The sequence below is a fragment of the Schistocerca cancellata genome, chromosome 8 (assembly GCF_023864275.1).
Source record: "Schistocerca cancellata isolate TAMUIC-IGC-003103 chromosome 8, iqSchCanc2.1, whole genome shotgun sequence".
Classification (NCBI taxonomy): domain Eukaryota; kingdom Metazoa; phylum Arthropoda; class Insecta; order Orthoptera; family Acrididae; genus Schistocerca; species Schistocerca cancellata.
In genome coordinates this window covers 62,691,883-62,713,046 of record NC_064633.1, presented here as the reverse complement: position 1 = coordinate 62,713,046, position 21,164 = coordinate 62,691,883, and the positions used below count along the sequence as shown (strand labels likewise).

The following is a 21,164-nucleotide window of genomic DNA, read 5'->3' as shown; positions in this document are numbered from 1 at the left end:
CTCTGCTGTTCCTGATATATATAAATGACCTGGGTGACAATCTGAGCAGTTCTCTTAGGTTGTTCGCAGATGATGCTGTAATTTACCGTCTAGTCTTCGGATGCGAAGACCAGTATCAGTTGCAAAGCGATTTAGAAAAGATTGCTGTATGGTGTGGCAGGTGGCAGTTGACGCTAAATAACGAAAAGTGTGTGGCGATCCACATGAGTTCCAAAAGAAATCCGTTGGAATTCGATTACTCGATAAATAGTACAATTCTCAAGGCTGTCAATTCAACTAAGTACCTGGGTGTTAAAATTACGAACAACTTCAGTTGGAAAGACCACACAGATAATATTGTGGGGAAGGCGAGCCAAAGGTTGCGTTTCATTGGCAGGACACTTAGAAGATGCAACAAGTCCACTAAAGAGACAGCTTACACTACACTCGTTCGTCCTCTGTTAGAGTATTGCTGCGCGGTGTGGGATCCTTACCAGGTGGGATTGACGGAGGACATCGAAAGGGTGCAAAAAAGGGCAGCTCGTTTTGTATTATCACGTAGTAGGGGAGAGAATGTGGCAGATATGATACGCGAATTGGGATGGAAGTCATTACAGCAAAGACGTTTTCCGTCGCGGCGATATCTACGAAATTTCAGTCACTAACTTTCTCTTCTGAATGCGAAAATATTTTGTTGAGCCCAACCTACATAGGTAGGAATGATCATCAAAATAAAATAAGAGAAATCAGAGCTCGAACAGAAAGGTTTAGGTGTTCGTTTTTCCCGCGCGCTGTTCGGGAGTGGAATGGTAGAGAGATAGTATGTTGCGCTTCGGCGAACCCCCTGCCAAGCACTTAAATGTGAATTGCAGAGTAGTCATGTAGATGTAGATGTAGATGTTTTCACAGACGGCAGAGCCGCAAAGGAGTCGTAACCTAGACACACACATACCTGTTCGTCAAGGATGTAGACTGTGAAAAACTCGGGCAACAAGCTCAGGGTGTGGCGTGCGATGAAATGCTTCATGGTCTCTATGACATGTTTTGCTTTTTGAAGCTGCATTGGGTTGTTCGGTATCAAGAAATCTGTATAATTAAACACGTCCCAAACGTTATAGTCGTTCTAAAAGCTACAAAAAATGTTAGGATTTGGTAAAGAACCAACATTTTGCTAATTGTCAGAGGATCTTTATTTTAACAGCACATTCCCAAGACAAGCTGCAGTGATGTGTCCAGATGGCTTCACCAGAAGTACTGCTGAGGCACCTCTCTGGTCTCGTAGATCTGCGATATGACGCCGGCGGAGGCCTTCGGAGTCCTGGTCCTGTTCGGGCTGTCGAAGTCCACCTCGTACAGACCAAATTTGACACTGCAAAAGAAAGTCACGTATTACTGACGTCCATCCAGTAGTTACTTTAACTTTAACGATATTTAACATAGAAAATCACTGTTCATACGGACGGCTACCATCATCGAATACCTGACTGAGCATTATTAACACAGCAGTGTATAATGGTACTTGAATTACGTAACCATTACGGCACCTCACCTGAACCTCTCGATAGCAGTAATATTCTACTGTGTTTCTGTTAACTACTTAACATATTTCTGAGACAACATTCAGATTTGATTTCATTTCTGATACATCGATATGTTTACATCGCAATGATATTAATCTTATGTGTATTCTTTATTTTGTCACTATGATCTTTGACGTACTTGTAACTCTGATTTTTGGGCGCATAAGCGATTATTAGTTAGTTGTTAGAGAGTCGTACCTTGAAAAAGTCAGGTCTTGGACGTCATGTTGGAAAGACGCATATTGCAGTCAGCTTATAAAACGTGAACTTTAACAGTGAGGAAGATGTTTTCAAGTACTGTGAAGTGATGTTTTGTGTGTTACGTGATATTGCAATAAAAGCAATTAAAAGGAAGTGTATCTTAAATTCGGAGTGCTGATCATTTTTTTTTTACATCGCTATTGTGCTAACTATGAAAGGTTTAATCTTCAAAAATGGTTTGTGAAGCGCATCTACAAAACTTTTGAATATAGAAGAATAAAACCTAGGCCTTTTTGCATCCGAGCTTGGAATCAGCACCACATAGATTTTCAACGATTGAGCCATGATTTTACAACGAGACCAGCGTGGGAAACACGAAAATATGAGTGCCTAGTTTATTCATTATTACATGAAATGACTTTATTAACTGTGCTTTAATGACACCTGCCATATAATAACTTTGTTGTTGCCCGAAAATGCAGTATTTAGCATCGTGAGCAACACCACAATCATTAAATTTTGACCTTTGTTGTGGTAGGGTTGTTAGAAGTGGACATTCTATATTCTAGTGAACAGCTGCCAATGACTTTTACGGAAACCAGACTGTCGTTATAAGAGCCGAAGGACACGAAAGGAGAGCAGCACTCGAGAAGGGAGTAAGACAGGCTCTTTGAGTCTCCGTGCTGTGCATCCAGTAAGCATTTAACGACACGGAAGGGGATTAAAGTTTGGGAGAAAAACACGAACTTTGCAGGTTGCCGGTGACATTATAATGCGGCCGGGAGTTGTAAGCGCAACTGAAAGTAAGAGATCATCATCATCATCATCGTCATTTAAGACTGATTATGCCTTTCAGCGTTCAGTCTGGAGCATAGCCCCCCTTATACAGTTCCTCCATGATCCCCTATTCAGTGCTAACATTGGTGCCTCTTCTGATGTTAAACCTATTACTTCAAAATCATTCTTAACCGAATCCAGGTACCTTCTCCTCGGTCTGCCCCGACTCCTCCTACCCTCTACTGCTGAACCCATGAGTCTCTTGGGTAACCTTGCTTCTCCCATGCGTGTAACATGACCCCACCATCTAAGCCTGTTCGCCCTGACTGCTACATCTATAGAGTTCATTCCCAGTTTTTCTTTGATTTCCTCATTGTGGACACCCTCCTGCCATTGTTCCCATCTACTAGTACCTGCAATCATCCTAGCTACTTTCATATCCGTAACCTCAACCTTGTTGATAAGGTAACCTGAATCCACCCAGCTTTCGCTTCCATACGACAAAGTTGGTCGAAAGATCGAACGGTGCACAGATAACTTAGTCTTGGTACTGACTTCCTTCTTGCAGAAGAGAGTAGATCGTAGCTGAGCGCTCACTGCATTAGCTTTGCTACACCTCGCTTCCAGTTCTTTCACTATGTTGCCATCCTGTGAGAATATGCATCCTAAGTACTTGAAACCGTCCACCTGTTCTAACTTTGTTCCTCCTATTTGGCACTCAATCCGTTTATATTTCTTTCCCACTGACATTACTTTCGTTTTGGAGATGCTAATCTTCATACCACAGTCCTTACATTTCTGATCTAGCTCTGAAATATTACTTTGCAAACTTTCAATCGAATCTGCCATCACAACTAAGTCATCCGCATATGCAAGGCTGCTTATGTTGTGTCCACATATCTTAATCTCACCCAGCCAGTCTATTGTTTTCAACATATGATCCATAAATAATATGAATAACAGTGGAGACAGGTTGCAGCCTTGTCTTACCCCTGAAACTACTCTGAACCATGAACTCAATTTACCATCAACTCTAACTGCTGCCTGACTATCCATGTAAAGACCTTTAATTGCTTGCAAAAGTTTGCCTCCTATTCCATAATCTTGTAGAACAGACAATAACTTCCTCCTAGGAACCCGGTCATATGCCTTTTCTAGATCTATAAAGCATAGATACAATTCCCTGTTCCACTCATAACACTTCTCCATTATATTTTTTTGAAAATTAAGCTGATGAACATCAACAAAAGCAAAAAAAAAAAGGTAATGGAACGTAGTCGAGTGGACATTTTGAAATCACTGGGTTTTTGTAATTAAAATATTCATAGCATAGTATATTAACAGATAACCAATTTTATTTTCCGATTTTGATACAAAAATTATGACCCACACGACTGCCTGGTCCGAGACAAACTTACACATTTCTGTCCCTCCTTAGAGTGACATTTATGAAGTTGTTAATGTATTTTGATGAACACAGATAAATGTTACACTACACATCTACTGTTCTTGTCCTCTTCTTGCAATTATTTTGCCTCCTGGTATGAGCAGTATGAAAACGAAAAGTAGACCATTGCCAAAATCAATGTAGCCTCTTTATCATATAATGGTGCATTTACTGATTTATGTATTTTGTTTCGCGGCTGTTACTTGTAATTGTTCTGGAGACGTATAAATTAGCACTTCTCAAGTCACCTTTCCACAATATCTGAAGTATTTTTCTTTCGTACTTTAGTGGCTTTGCATTGTATCCAGACACTGACATTACTAAAATCAAGTAAAAGGATAAACTTTAAAAGTTCACATTGTCGGCTTGAATGATGTCCTGTAGGCCCTCAAGTCATTTGGTCACAGAGGTCAGCTCCCCTCATAAATTAGCTGTACCTCATTACAGCTGCAGAACACGGCACTGATGTGTACTTCTTTCCTGTTTTTATTGCATTTTCAAACATTGTTTACAGGGCCACAACCTGTAGGAGTGGAGGCACGTGGAACAGCCTTTGAGCCTTTCCTCTGGATAACGACTATTTTAATATCGTTCCTGCAGGACTCTTTCAGGTTTTTTCTTCTGTCAGATGATGGCTGATCCTTCCAGACTACGTTCAAGGATCTGTTGCAATAATGGCAAAGTTGAGAAGTATCTGTCGAAATACAGTCTTTCACCTGGCGGTAACGTTTGTGCCAATGCAAGTATTATAGATCACTGAGATATTGGAGGTCTTCGTTGAGCATTCTATCACTTTGTTACCTGGCAAAGTTTTCCTGAACTTCTGGATAAACCAGTACTGTTAGAGATGCATTTTTGAGATTTTGCTCTTCACCGCAAAATTAAGAGCTTTCTCCCGGTCTGCGTTTGTTTGTTCGCTGAAGTAATTTATTTTAAATTCATTTAATAAAGTTAGAATTTCCTCACAAGTAAGGAACAAACGCTCTGTGGCAATGAAGTGCTAATCTACCGTACTATTCTCAGAATTCTAACCTCAGACATCGACTGAAAACAAGCAGACGCCAGTAACATTGTCCCAATACGACAGTTGTGCGTTTTCATGTCACAGTCACTGTTGCTACGAAGGTATTTAAAACTTTTTAGGCGGACGAGTCTTTAATTGCTTCTGTAGTCCCTTCGGAATCTCAGACATATTTTTTCAAATGACAAATCGCGATTAATAATGCACAATTAATACTTTTCTCGAGACAGATGTCTCCGACCCGTCGCCTTGAAATTTTAAAATGGTTAAGACAAGATACCTTGTACACAAAGGAGCGATTCTTGCACAATTTTTTCTCTAAATACTCCACTGCGTAGCGCAATAATATGGCGCTACAAGGCAAATAAAACGCAGCTACACAACTGTGTGTGCACGATTCCAAAGGGTTATAGGACCACTGGGGTCTCCGACTAAAAATCGAATGCTTCTGGTAACCGGATTTGATTCCAGTCAATGATTTTCAATAAAAATAATCAGTTAGGATGGTAAGAAATTTCCAGTATGCGAAATCATCTTCATTCTGCCAACGGCTTTTTCAAAAGATGGTGGAAGTGTAGATTAATGTTCAACGAAGCACGTTGCTCCTGGAACGGAAAGCTGTTGCTAAAGGTGGAAGAATCAACAATGATCAGCGGTACGAGGATGCAGATGGCATTGAAAATTAATGCTTTAAGACATAATCAGCTGTATACAGAGACATACTGTCTTGAAAGGTAATATGAAGATGTAACTAATTCTAGGATCTAAACTTGTCGCTCGTTCTCATTTCCGTGGCGGCGCTGATCCGGTAGGCGTTTTCAGGACGCACATGAATGCAACTAAAACTTAGGTGTCAAACGTTAGATTCTTAATTGTTTAATAGAAGCAGGAAAATCTGAAAATATAGATGGCTAAAGTGGGGCTCAGTAGTGATTAGCGAAGACAAATAACTAGAGGGAAGATATTCCTGGTCTTATGATCATAGGGTGATAAAAACTGATATTCTAAAGGTAGCAGGCTAAAATACACGAAGCGAAAGACTATTTACAATTTGTGCTGGAAGCAGATCGCAGTTTAACAGTCGAGGGTCACGAAAGGGACGCAGTGGTTGAGAAGGGAGTGAAACAGGGTTGTAGCCTATCCCTGGTGTCATTCAATATGTATATTGAGCAAGCGGTAAAGGAAACAAAAGAAAAATTCGGAGTAGGAATTAAAATCCATGGATAAGATATAAAAACTTTATGGTTTGCCGACGACTTTGTAATTTTGTCAGAGACGGCAAAGGACCTGGAAGAGCAGCTAATTGGAATAGACAGTGTCTTGAAAGGTGGATATAAGACGAATATCAACAAAAGCAAAACGAGGATAATGAAATGTAGTCGAACTGAATCAGGTGATACTGAGGGTATTAGATTAGGAAATGAGGCACTTAAAGTAATAAATGAGTTTTGTTATTTGGGGAGCAAAATAACTGATGCTGCTCTGAGTAGAGAGGATATAAAATGTAGACTGGCAATGGCAAGGGAAGCGTTTCTGACGAAATTTGTTAACATCGAGTATAGATTTAAGTGACAGGAAGTCTTTTCTGAAAGTATTTGTATGGAGTGTAGCCATGTATGGAAGTAAATCTTGGACGATAAACAGTTCAGACAAGAAGAGAAAGTGGTTGAAATGGCTCTGAGCACTACGGCACTTAATATCTGAGGTCATCAGTCCCCTAGAACTTAGAACTACTTAAACCTAACTAACCTAAGGACATCACACACGTCCATGCCCGAGGCAGGATTCGAACCTGCGACCGTAGCAGTCGCGCGGTTCCGGACTGAATCGCCTAGAACCGCTCGGCCACCGTGGCCGGCACAAGAAGAGAATAGAAGCTTACGAAATATATTGCTACAGAAGAATGCTGAAGATTAGATAGGTAGATCACGTAACTAATGAGGAGGTACTGAATAGAATAGGGGAGAAGGGGAATTTGTGGCAGAACTTGACAAGAAGAACGGATCGGTTGGTAGGACACGTTCTGAGGTATCAAGAAATCAGAATTTAGTACTGGAGGGAATGGTGGAGGGAAAATCGTAGAGGGAGACCAAGAGGTGAATACACCAAGCAGATTCAGAAGGATGCAGATAGCAGCAGATGAATAGAGTAGCATCGAGAGCTGCATCAAACCAGTCTCCGGACAGAACACCTCAAAAAAAAAAAAAAATGTTGGTGAAAGATGTTGCATCTTTATGCATAGGAAGGTAGGTAGCAGGTAGCAGGATGAGTTAGTACGAGCAATTCAGTGAGTAGGTACTTCTTCTGAGATGTTAAAAGAAGGAAGGGAGGCTTCTAGTGCTCGTTATAGTTTTCTACATCCTCCTCTATACTCCGCAAGCCACATATTACGGCATGAGATGTAACACCAAAGGACCCTGGACGTCCGTGACGTACCGTTGTGCTGCCAGAGTCCCTCAGTTCACAAGAAGCCGCGACCCCTGACGTCATACCAGACGGCTCCCCCACAGCAACACAGCCGTGCCCCTACAAAAAAACTGGAGTAATGGAACCTCTCGCCAGGTTTTCACCATAATAGCCGACGATTGTCGTCCAGGGTAGGGTAGAATCACGATTCATCGTTAAACACAGTGGGGTACCACTCCGAACGCAGCCGTTAGTGTCGTAGTGTTAACGGCAGTCTGTGCATGGAACTGTAATTTCACGGTCGGGTGCCGCTGGTCTCCGAGCAATGGTTCAGGATGTCACGGAGTGCTTCACGGAGCCCGTTACTCGTTCTTGGATGGTAGGCACAGATGTGTATGGGCTACGATGTGCTTGCTGCGCAGTACCGCGATCCTTCCGCGTGGTGGTCGGGCTTGCTCGGCCTGAATCTTGACAAATATTGTATTCTGGTTTACTGTACAATGTATGGAAGGTTTAGACTGCACCAGGGAATAGTTTACATCTGTCACAAACATTGCTGCTGTGAACTGCGCAATTAAAATTTACAATTATTGAGATCTCATTATGTATAGAGATCAGAGTGAATATTTTACTCCTATAACGTATTTGATTCTGTGGTGTCACCGCCAGACACCACACTTGCTAGGTGGTAGCTTTAAATCGGCCGCGGTCCATTAGTACATGTCGGACCCGCGTGTCGCCACTGTCAGTGATCGCAGACCGAGCGCCACCACACGGCAGGTCTAGAGAGACGTACTAGGACTCGCCCCAGTCGTACGACGACTTTCCTAGCGACTACACTGACGAAGCCTTTCTCTCATTTGCCGAGAGACAGTTAGAATAGCCTTCAGCTAAGTCCATGGCTACGACCAAGCAAGGCGCCATTAAGCATTGCTATAGAGAGTCTCACTTGTATCGTCCAGAATGCTGTATACAAATGATGGATTAAAGTTAAGTATTTCAGCAGCTACGTACTTTTCTTTATAGCATTCATTACGTATCCTGTTTCAGACTTAAGCTAGCCTGTGTGAATTAAACGCGTGCCTTTCGGTTACCCGTCACTGTGGACTGGCTGTCTTGTCAGTCCACAACAGATTCTGATCATTAACCTCTCTGAATATACAATGTCTCTCACACATGCGCCTTTCGTGTAAGCACATGGTACAAAAAATTAATCTCGCCGAGTTAGCGTAACAGTAATGTCGTGTAACTCGCCAAAAAGCCTTGATAACGGTCTCAGTGAGTCCACAAGTTGCTTAACGTGTTCTGCCTCCAGCTACAGCCACTCATTCGTGAGTACGTCGTGTAGAACAGCTCATGTTCCCACCCGCGGATAGCCGAACACCTGCAGGCGGCAGAAGGCGGGGGTGGGCAGCCAGATCACTGGAATGTAGCCAAGTGATTGCCCAGAGACTAGCTCGAGCGGAGAACATGTGCGACAGGGCTAGCTGCCAGGTGAATTGTACAACTAGCGCCTACCCGCAACCGAGCTGACAGGTACTAGTGGGCGCCCCTGTTCCATGGGGCAGCGTTGTAACAGCCTGCGCTCGAGCCACCACGTTACAGCTATGACCACTGATATGTTTCACCCGCTTTTCCAGACAGCTGATCGTTAACATCTCTGAATATACAATGTCTCTCGCACATACGACTATCGTGTAAGCACGTGGGACAAAAAAATTAATCTGCCCGAGGAAAATAACAGTAATGTTGCTTAAATTCAGTGATTTATCGGGACAACCGAGGTGCACAAGCGTGCCTTAGAGTTCGTCAGACCAGGGACGTACGTGTGCTGCATTGTGAACACGTTCCCATGTAGTCCAGCATCTTGCCCCTGTCACATCCGAATGCCGCACAAACCTGTATATTTCACGATTCCAGCCAAATGCAGATCCACGGTGAGGCTACTTTCCGATTCTGTCACGTGCTAATAACGCTCGCGCGACTGCGTAACCTTCTCCCTGACAGTGATAATTCAAGATCAAACTTTGCCACACCAGTTATGTACCCTACCAGTCCTGCTAGCAACACTGAACACGAAAAACACAAGTGAACTCTGGTGGCTGTTCTCTTGTCGCAGAGAATTGCAATTCTAATCACTTACATGCGCGCCGATGGTGTTTTGTCAGGCAGCGTAGATTCTTGCAAACGAACATTTTGTGTTGGCCATCATGCCTGTGTGGGCGTGGATGGGCTCTATCTCTTTAAAATAGTAAAATAAAGCGTGTAACAGAATTATTCATAGAATTGAAAAATATTTCATTGTAACCGTTTGTCTCTACATCTGCATCTACATCTACGTGATTACTCTGCAGTTCACAGTTAAGTGCCTGGCAGAGGGTTCATCGAACCACCTTCAAGCTATTTCTCTACCGTTCCACTCTCTAACGGCGCGCGGGAAAACGAGCACTTAAATCTTTCCGTGAGAGCTCTGATTTCTCTTATTTTATTATGATAATCATTCCTCCCTATGTAGCTGGCCGTCAACAAAATATTTTTACCCTCTGAGGGGAAAGTTAGTGACCGAAATTTCATGAGAAGATCCAGCGGCAACGAAAAACGCCTTTGTTTTAAAATGACTGCCACCCCAATTCGCATATCATATTCGTGGCGCTCTCTCCACTGTTTCGTGATAGTACAAAACGAGCTGCCCTTCTTTGAACTTTTTCGATGTCCTTCTTCGATTCTGTCTGATGCGGTTCCAACACCGCACAGCAACACTCCAAAGGAGGACGTACAAGCGTAGATTAGGCAGTCTCTCTAGTAAACCTGTTGCATTTTCTCAATCATCTATCAATAAAACGAGTTGTTTGGTTTACTTTACCCACAACATTATCGTGATCATTTTAACTTAAGTCATTCGTAGCTGTATTGCGTAAGAGCTTAGTCGAATTTGCAGTCTTTAGATTTGCGTGATTTATCGTATTACGGAAGTTTAACGGATTAATATTGGTACTCATGAGGATGGCTTCACACTTTTCATCATTTGAAGTCAATTGCCACTTTTAGCATCATACAAATATCGTTTCTAAGTCGTTTTGCAATTTGGTTTGACCATGTGATGACTTTATAAGACGGTAAATGACAGCATCATCTACAAACAATCTAAGAGTGCTACTCAGATTGTCTCCTACATCATTTATATTGATCAGGAACAGCAGAGAGCCTGTATCAGATTCTTGGGACGCCCCAGATATTAATTATGTTTTACTCGATGACCTTCCGTCAATTACTACTAACTTTGACCTTTCTGACAGGAAATCACGAATCCAGTCGCATAACTGAGACGATAGTTCATAGGCATACAATTTTATTAAAAGTCGCTTGTGGGGTACGGTGTCGGAAGCGTTCTTTAAATCTAATTATCGTATCAATTTGACATCCCCTGTCAATAGCATTAATTACTTCGTGAGAATAAAGAACTAGTTGTGTTCCACAAGAACGAAATTTTCTGAATCTGTGTTGGCTGTTTGACAATAAATCATTTTTTCGTGATAACTCATAATGTTGGAACACGGTATATGTCCCAAAATCCTATTGCAGATCCACGTTAGCGATTTGGGTTTGTAATTCAGCGGGCTGCTTCTATTTCCTTGCCTTTCTTGATTTAAGCTGCTTTGCTACACCGAGGATATCTATTTTTTAAGTTACTCATGTTGGTAGTTGTTCTCGGTTCGAATTCCGGAACATTTACTTCGTTTTCTTCGGTGAAGCAATTTCGCAAAAGAGTATGTAGTATCTCTGCTTCAGAGGTACTCTCTTCAGTAACATCAATATTGCTGTCGCATAGTGAAGGTATTGATTGTGTCTTTCCATTTGTTTACTTTACATATGACCACAATCTCTTTGGATTTTCTGTCAGATTTCGAGACAGACTTCCGTTTTGGAAATTATTAAAAGCAACTCGCATTGAAATTCGTGCTACATTCTGAGCTTCTGTAAAACACGTCAATGTTGAGCGTTTTGCGTTCTTTTATTTGGTATGCTTTATTTCCTTGCTTCTACAACAGTGTTCTGACCTGTTAAGTGAACTATGTGGGACCAGTACCATCTGTTAATAATTTATTTAGTATGTATATGTCTATCAATAGCCGTCGATACTATTTCTTTGAATTTAAACCACATATGGTCTACGCCTACACATTCAGATTGGAAGTTGACTCTTAGGAAGGCTTCAAGCGAATTTTTATCTGCTTTTTTAAAAAGATGTATTTGCCCTTATTTTTGGTGAGTCTGGGTGTTACGGTAGTCAGTCTCGCTACAACAACCCCGTGGTCACTAATCCCTGCATCCATCACGATGTTCCCTATTTACACAGAATCAAGTGTGGTCAAGTGTGGTTTCGCAAACATTTACGCTTCGCGTGGACTCCTGAGGTAATTGTTCAAAATAATTTTGCCAAGAATGCACTCAGAACCATTGCGGACGACGATTTTTGCCCTTCACAGACTTCAAATACGTATTTTCGCCAACATATCGAGGGTATTTCTTTGGAGAAGAAGAACTTCTTAGTCAAGATCGCTAGAAATACTTTATTGTAGATAACCGGTTTCGGTAAAACTATGTTACCATCTTTAGATCTTCGTGAATGTTGTTACAAACATCTTGTGCCAGCTACATACAAAATCTTTCCATTGAATTTTCAAGTACATAAAATGATCGACGTGTTAGCACATAAAAATTAAAAGTATTATGTACATCACCAATTCGCTTAAACATCGTTCCCATAGCATAACACGCCATCCCTACCAGGGAGTCACAAGACTAACTGTCAAAAGCGATCTTGTCTAAGAAGTTCTTCTTCTCCTACCTAATCACTACAGATCGAACCTAACAAAGCACAAAATGAGTAACCTAATAAATAATATCAAGGGTAGACTAAAGTCACCACCAACTACAGTTGTATGAGTGGGGTAGATGGGCACCTATTTGAAATGAAAGTCAAGTTTTCTTTGAACTGTTCAGCAATTGCATCATCTGAGTCGGGAGTCGGTAAACGGAATCAATTATTAATTTATTATTATTACCCATACAAACTCACAGGAACTATCTACCTCGATTCCATTATCAGGTAAACTACTTCCGATAGGTAGGGGTAGGACGGCAAACGAGACGTTCTTGGAGCAGGAGAGGCACCACAGGATATTTTAATTTCCACAGTCTATACTTTTACAAATAAATTCATAAAACTTTGTCAGCACGACCAGGAAGGATTCTGAATTCACACTCATAGGAGTGGAAGTTCGAAAACATAACGAAATGATTCTTTTTTATATGTGAAATTTCATCATTTCTTTCACTTACTAATGGCAGTATTTGTTGCTATAGGTACACTTTTCTTCATAAGTAAGAGAGATTCTTCGATGAATTTTGCACAGCATACAAACCATACTTAAAGGTGTATGAAACTCTACAATTTTCCAAATCTATTAAAAACTGTGGTAAAAATGGAGGTAATTAACTAAACATTTGTGTTTTTATAAACATGAAGTTTAAAATATAACAGTTCATTCGTTTTTTCACAAATTAAATAAATTCCAGAGTTTCATACACCTGTGAGTATGGTATGTATGCTGTGCAAAATGCATCGAAGAATCTCCGTAACTTATGAAGAAAAGTGTACCTATAGCAACAAGTGCAGCCATTAGTAAGTGAAAAAATGATGAAATTTCGCACGTAAAAACAAAATTATTTTGTTATGTTCTCGAACTTCCACTGCAATGAGTGTGAATCCTGAATCCTTCCTGGTGTTGCTGACAAAGTTTTACGAATTTATTTGTAAAATTATAGACACTGGAAATTAAAATGTCCTGTGATGCCTCTCCTGCTCCAAGTCGGCCCGTTTGACGTCCTACCCCCCTTAAGTCCTTTGCAAAAACTTCTGCTGAATTTATCTCCAGCTTCAGACAGCTTCCCATATGTGTAATGTTTATATTAGCGCTTGAAGCTCTGGTACTTTCCCAATAGAGCTAAGACAATTTACAACTGTTATACCGACGGTTCCTGTACCTATGTTCTTCCTGTTTTCGACCTGCATCCTTTGAGACTGAAGCCCTTTCTACAGTTTCACAAGACCATCTAACCCAAAGCCGCCCCTTCACATAGCCCTCGCTACCCGTGTAGCCGCTTCCTGGGTGTAGTGGACTCCTGATCGGAGCCCGCAAACCCCCTACCCTATGGCGAAAGTAGAGGAATCTGCAGACCGTATGGTCGCAGAACCGACTGAGCCTCCGATTCAGACCCTCCACTCGGATCCTCAGCAAAGGCCCACACTCGGTTGTGTCAACGATGCCACAGATGTTGAGGTCCGCCTTCGTCTCACAAGCAAGCTGTCCGCCTGTACTAATTTAGCAGCCGCACGAAATCAGAGAGAATCTCTTCCAATGCAAAGCGACAAAACAGTTCGTACCGACATCTGCAGGAACTGAAGAAAAAGCTACAAGAGGTAAAAACCTCACAGCCCGCACCAGCACCACCAACACTGCCATCCTTTGCCACAGTAGTTAAAGCGGAGCCAAAGACAAAAGAGACAAAATGGCTCAAATGACTGAGCACTATGGGACTTAACATCTGAGGTCATCAGTCCCCGAGAACGTAGAACTACTTAAACCTAACTAACCTAAGGACATCACACACATCCATGCGCGAGGCAGGATTCGAACCTGCGATCGTAGCAGTCACGCGGTTCCGGACTGAAGTGCCTAGAACCGCTCGGCCACCGCGGCCGGCGCAAAAGGGACACTAAAAACTGAACAGGTCAAGGCAAAACAAACGAGAACACTTGTCATCGCTTCGACAAAAAACAAAGACCCAAAAACAGTTCGAGAAAGCCTCACACAGAAACTTGAACCCAGAAAAGACAAAATTAAAATCAAAGCAGTCAAAACCGCAGCAACAACAGTCATAATCGAAACTGCAAAGCAGGACGACTGTAAAAAGTCGCTTGATTCAGCCAAGAACATCAACACAATTAAGTGTGAGCCGCCAAGTGAGAGAAAACCGCTAGTGCCCGTTCATCACGTACCTGATACACTTGGCGACCAGGAATTCCTTAAAAGCCTGTACGATCTATATTTTAGTGAGGAAATTGAGAAGGACGATTTTGTGCAGGAGACGAAGATTAAATTCCGTACTGGACCAAGAGCTAAGGGCTTTCACCATCAGGTAATAGAGATCACGCCGAAATTACACAAAATTCTAACGAAACGGGACTTTTTGTCCTTAACAGTTAGAAACTTTACACAATTTCCAACCTGCTACAAGTGATGTGGCATTGGACACACCAAAAATCTGTGTAAAGACACAGATATCACTTGTGCCAACTACCGGAGAAAAGGACATAAAAAAATCACAGTGTAGGGCGCAGAAACAAGACATCTCCATCCCGTGCAAAAACCCTGGAAAACAGTGTGCCAAACTAAAAGGTCGTGTGTGGCAAACCCTCACATTCCTCTAGGGTCGACCATTTTAGAGCTTCGACTGTGGAAAGTGTGAGTAGTCTGACACTGCCCCAAACTAGGAAGCACAAAACAATGCACAAGTCACCTTCGACCATAAATCGGAATTATCAGAGAGCGGTGACATGGCGCAGGCAGATGGGACTGCTCCCTGATGACTTTACTTGCACACATGACGTTCCATCTCTCCAAGGACTGCAGGCACTGCAAGACAGCTACATAAATACTGCAGAATACATAGATGACATGGCGTTTAATGGTGCCATACACTATGATGTAGCCAAACAGCTGAAATAAACAGCTGTACTACTGGGTAAATTACCAGCAGGCGTTGCAGGCACTAACTGATGAGCTGGAATTCGAAGTACTACACAAGATACAGAAAGAAAACAGTCACATACAACAACATTGAATACAGGTAAGTCAAACTCTGTGAACATACACTCCTGGAAATGGAAAAAAGAACACATTGACACCGGTGTGTCAGACCCACCATAATTGCTCCGGACACTGCGAGAGGGCTGTAGAAGCAATGATCACACGCACGGCACAGCGGACACACCAGGAACCGCGGTGTTGCCCGTCGAATGGCGCTAGCTGCGCAGCATTTGTGCACCGCCGCCGTCAGTGTCAGCCAGTTTGCCGTGGCATACGGAGCTCCATCGCAGTCTTTAACACTGGCATGCCGCGACAGCGTGGACGTGAACCGTATGTGCAGTTGACGGACTTTGAGCGAGGGCGTATAGTGGGCATGCGGGAGGCCGGGTGGACGTACCGCCGAATTGCTCAACACGTGGGGCGTGAGGTCTCCACAGTATATCGATGTTGTCGCCAGTGGTCGGCGGAAGGTGCACGTGCCCGTCGACCTGGGACCGGACCGCAGCGACGCACGGATGCACGCCAAGACCGTAGGATCCTACGCAGTGCCGTAGGGGACCGCACCGCCACTTCCCAGCAAATTAGGGACACTGTTGCTCCTGGGGTATCAGCGAGGACCATTCGCAACCGTCTCCATGAAGCTGGGCTACGGTCCCGCACACCGTTAGGCCGTCTTCCGCTCACGCCCCAACATCGTGCAGCCCGCCTCCAGTGGTGTCGCGACAGGCGTGAATGGAGGGACGAATGGAGACGTGTCGTCTTCAGCGATGAGAGTCGCTTCTGCCTTGGTGCCAATGATGGTCGTATGCGTGTTTGGCGCCGTGCAGGTGAGCGCCACAATCAGGACTGCATACGACCGAGGCACACAGAGCCAACACCCGGCATCATGGTGTGGGGAGCGATCTCCTACACTGGCCGTACACCACTGGTGATCGTCGAGGGGACACTGAATAGTGCACGGTACATCCAAACCGTCATCGAACCCATCGTTCTACCATTCCTAGACCGGCAAGGGAACTTGCTGTTCCAACAGGACAATGCACGTCCGCATGTATCCCGTGCCACCTAACGTGCTCTAGAAGGTGTAAGTCAACTACCCTGGCCAGCAAGATCTCCGGATCTGTCCCCCATTGAGCATGTTTGGGACTGGATGAAGCGTCGTCTCACGCGGTCTGCACGTCCAGCACGAACGCTGGTCCAACTGAGGCGCCAGGTGGAAATGGCATGGCAAGCCGTTCCACAGGACTAGATCCAGCATCTCTACGATCGTCTCCATGGGAGAATAGCAGCCTGCATTGCTGCGAAAGGTGGATATACACTGTACTAGTGCCGACATTGTGCATGCTCTGTTGCCTGTGTCTATGTGCCTGTGGTTCTGTCAGTGTGATCATGTGATGTATTTGACCCCAGGAATGTGTCAATAAAGTTTCCCCTTCCTGGGACAATGAATTCACGGTGTTCTTATTTCAATTTCCAGGAGTGTATATACACAACACCAAAGAACAGATGATATACGGAAGATGTATGACACAAATAGATGTAGAGGTTACACTAAACCAGCGAATTTCGTGTCGGGAGGCATAATCAGTCCTGCAGCCGCTGCACATGACAATACAACACTAGAACACAAGCAACCACAGCAGCAGACTAGAAGTAGTGAAACTCAAGAAAAGAGAGTAATACTTCTGTTTGCAAAACATAACAGACGAATGCGATAGTGATGAGGAAAGTGTAGTTGATAGTGTCACTAAAAAGAAAAGTGTTAGTGAAAAGAGAAATGCTGCAGCACACGGAACACCACCACCACAGAAGATCCAGCAAGATTCCACGCCGTTGAAATATGCCCTGTTGATGGAATTGTCCCGTACACACAAAAAGAAGGGAAAAGACAGTCAAAAACTATGGCATGATGACTACAACAACGTAGAATTAAATTTAAGACTTAGTAGGTTAGAGTGTAAAGATATATTTGTAACGGCCCAAAAACTGCTTACCACTCCATCCTCCGGGTGGCTGTGTCTGCTTTCCGACCACAGAACAATCACACAGGGTGACACTTAAAACGGAGAACATCCCACCGATAGCACAGAACTAGAAAAATTAGTGATACTTGCGTGTAGCACACCAGATCTATAAGGACTAGGTGACGACTACGACTACTCACAGACTGACAGTAAATTTTACGTATATGTGAAGCACTCATGAATATCAGTATTTTAAACATAGCTGCGCAACAGCAACGGTTCCACGTAATAGACTATAAACAGCCGACCAGTTGCAATGGATAAAGAAATCTTTACCTAGGTTTCAACAGATTTAAATCTATCTTCTTCAGAAGGCGGCAATTTTACATTAGTATAGACTGATGTATCATCGTCGTTTTTACAAATATCTGCATAGATCCATTTGTCCAAATTAAAGTATAGCCCTGAAAATAGGGTTTGTCATGTAAATGTAAATTAGTACATGGATGTTGCAGAGCTCACAAGTCTATACTAATGTAAAATTGCCGCCTTCTGAAGAAGATAGATTTAAATCTGTTGAAACCTAGGTAAAGATTTCTTTATCCATTGCAACTGGTCGGCTGTTTATAGTCTTATTACTCATGAATATATTACAACTCAATGCTAATAGAAGCACTCTTGTAAGTGCGGAATTTCCGCAGGTTGCGATGGGCTTGCAAGCAGACGTTCTCTGCCTGCAGGAACCATACGCAACAACCCTAGATGATCTAATCAACCTACCCTGGGACGCTGTCGCAATAACTGACAGCCAAAACTGTAAGGCCACTTTAGTGGTTCTTAATAGAAAATGTAAGACCATAAAGATTTATCAGCTGTGCAACAGTATCCTGGCCACGCCAGAAATAACAAAGGATAGAGATACATGGGTGGTCGCATCACTGTACGCACAATATAGAACCATACATAGAAATAATAAACGATATAGCGCAGTATTCTAGAAACAAGAACCTAATCATATGTGCAGACATTAACGCCCAATTCACACTACGGCACTCTGACAAAACTGATGAAAGTCAACAGTGATAATGCTATACAGGAGACACAACTACATATTATAAATGAAGATGGACGGGAAGCAGACGGATCCAGTAGCAAAATTGACATTACTCTAATGAACGACAGAGCACTAGGACGGGTAGAAACATGGACCCTTTTTTTTTTTCTTATGGGACTTAACTGCTAAGGTCAGCAGTCCCTAAGCTTACACACTACTTAACATAAATTATCCTAAGGAGAAACACACACACCCGTGCCCGAGGGAGGACTCGAACCTCCGCCGGGACCAGCCGCATAGTCCATGACTGCAGCGCCTGAGACCGCTCGGCTAATCCCGCGCGGCAGAAACATGGACTGTACATGACTCTTTGACCACAAGCGATCACAATGTAACAGAAATTAAACTCACATGAAACAACAACCACACGATACACAACACATTTGAATTTCAAAAGCACGAACTGGAATAGATTAGTGCAAATTGTACAACATGGAAACATACACGAGATAAAGGGAATGATGGATTACAGGGCACACACCCGAAACCCGTCACCTGCAGTTGACTGCGCTCTGTGCTCTTCATGGCACCTGGAAGCATCCTTTCCACCTCGGCAATGACTCCCCCCGGTTCGCACACTGGATATCTTCCCCTCCCTGGTGGCCATATCCCTAAGCGGCCCCACCACTCGCCTAATACTGGAGCTCCCAGTTATCAGCAAACCAACCCTGTGTGAATGCCCAGGGCATTGCGAGCCAAGAGGCTTCCTCTGGAACAGGAAGAGAGACTTCACCTAGCTCGGGGACTGTTTCAACTGCACGCCGTGACTTAAGTTGCCTCGAGACATATTGAAACTGTTTCTAACTCTGCTACTTGAGTTATCGTCTTAAATCTTTTACGTAAACTACACAGCAGATTATGACAGCATTTTAAATTTCGGTCAATAATGACACGGAGTATGGAAAATTAAATTTTTGTTACCTGTAGAAGCTGTTAGCTAGGCGACTTGCAACTGAGGCTAGTTTCAGCCACTTAGTAATATACATCTGCTACGGCATCCACGAATAGTTAACTGTTCGCTCTAAGGAGCCGTAAAGACCAAATGTAGTTGTATGAACAAAGGTCAGAATATGCAAAACTGTTTACAGAGGCTGCTGAGTGCAGTGTACAGCTTGAAAGATTAACACAAGACAGGAAAATATGTACAGTATCAAACCATTCTGATGGCTTAGAACCATTATGAATGGGACAAACTGAATACCACCGAGGATACGTTAACACAGAATTTCCTTTGAAATTAGATGGAACCAGTTGTACGAAAAATCTCGTCAGCAGAGATGTGTAAGTTGTGTCTGTTGATAACATCATCTCTTGTGAACCGTGAATCGTCAGTCAATAAGTTGTGGTTCACGAAATCTGGTTGGTCATTAATCATCTGTAGCGACCACTGACAGCATGCGATATGATGCCTATGAACTTGTGGCTTTAATTCTTGCTCAGGGTTCAGATGGTACAGATGAAGATGTTATCAATGAAAAAGACAGATGAGTGAGAGAGACCAACGTGACACCCAAGACGCCTTGTACTCATCGGAGGAAGTGCATCTACAATATCAAGAATTTCTTCTTCGTGGTACGGAGCTTGTCCTGCTCGATCACATGACGGTTGTAGCGTTCCTGTATCCTCCGAGCGTTAGTGAAGTGCTTGAAATGCCCATCTTCCCGGATTGCGTTATTACAGAAACGTCTCTCGGTATTCCCTTTCAGCCGTTGCCGCATTACCGTTATTGAAACCACAAACGAAGTGCCTGTCCTGGTGTTCCTCGTTAGTAAACATTCTCAATGTTAAAACACGAATTTTAGCTTTGCACTTCATCGCTGAAGCCGTCTTGTCGAGAAACACACTCAGGGTTAAATATAAAAAGCACAATATCAGTAACATTGAATGCTGTAACCAGCTACAGAACCGTACGTAAATTGCAGCCAAAGAAACTCATACAATGGCTGGCAACGTGTGATGGTCAATATGGCGTGCAAACTCGCCATCTTCCAAACTCTCCTTTTGTCGTGTATGGGGACAACACACATGAATTACAAGAGAAGTCCGTTAATTGAGCAATTAAGGAAAGAGAAACTCGCTGTTATGGAGTTAAACATGTGACTCCAAAACGGTGACGAATACAGAAAATTTGTTCAAGATTTTTTGTAGCAAATAAGATCCTCTATTATGTGATCAGGAAATGACCTTACCACTTGATACACCCTGTATGTAACAGTCAGGTGCTCTTGTGTGATAGACTGTAGGGAATAATGTTGAAAACATGAAATGTTATTCCAAACTGGCGCAACGAGTTCACTACGAATATGTTATATAATCTGTTGTAAATACAAAACTTTGGATGACCAGACGGGCGTACTAGTCGGAATCTGGCACACGAGTATATCTGTGTAACGAAAAGAAGGTCTCTCCTCCACGGCAAGCGAGATCAGGGTGTGCCTGCCACCAGGGAGCACGTGATCTGCACAGCGTGAAGCTAACTTCTGACTTGTTGCAGGAGCTCAGTATTTGTGCAAATGGTGAGTCGATTACAATTCTCACATAAGAAGAGAATGCTCTGATTGCAGCATGGAAAGGCTCGTTGTTAGTCACACAGAATGGTCACGTAATTTTAAGGCATTTTCTTTAGCAACTGATGAATACTTTTTTGTGGCCAATGAAGCCGAATGTGCCCCACAGTTAATATTCATTACATTCATTTACACAAAAAGGATACATTTAGGAAACCTGACGCTTAAGCCCTTATTTGGTTTGCACCTAGCTACGAGTCAAATTAATAAAGTGCAAACATAGATGTCAACATA

The 21,164-nt window shown here is 43.0% G+C and overlaps 1 protein-coding gene across 1 annotated transcript in view; it reads right to left on the bottom strand.

Annotated features, from left to right (window-relative positions):
* Window positions 1–1,162: 1,162 nt before the first annotated feature.
* Window positions 1,163–21,164, bottom strand: part of LOC126094950 (myrosinase 1-like) — a 102,391-nt gene continuing 82,389 nt past the window's right edge. The window contains exon 11 of the mRNA XM_049909605.1: window positions 1,163–1,348. Coding sequence (XP_049765562.1) covers window positions 1,222–1,348 — 127 coding nt within the window. The 3' untranslated portion in view covers window positions 1,163–1,221. The remainder of the gene's footprint in view (window positions 1,349–21,164) is intronic.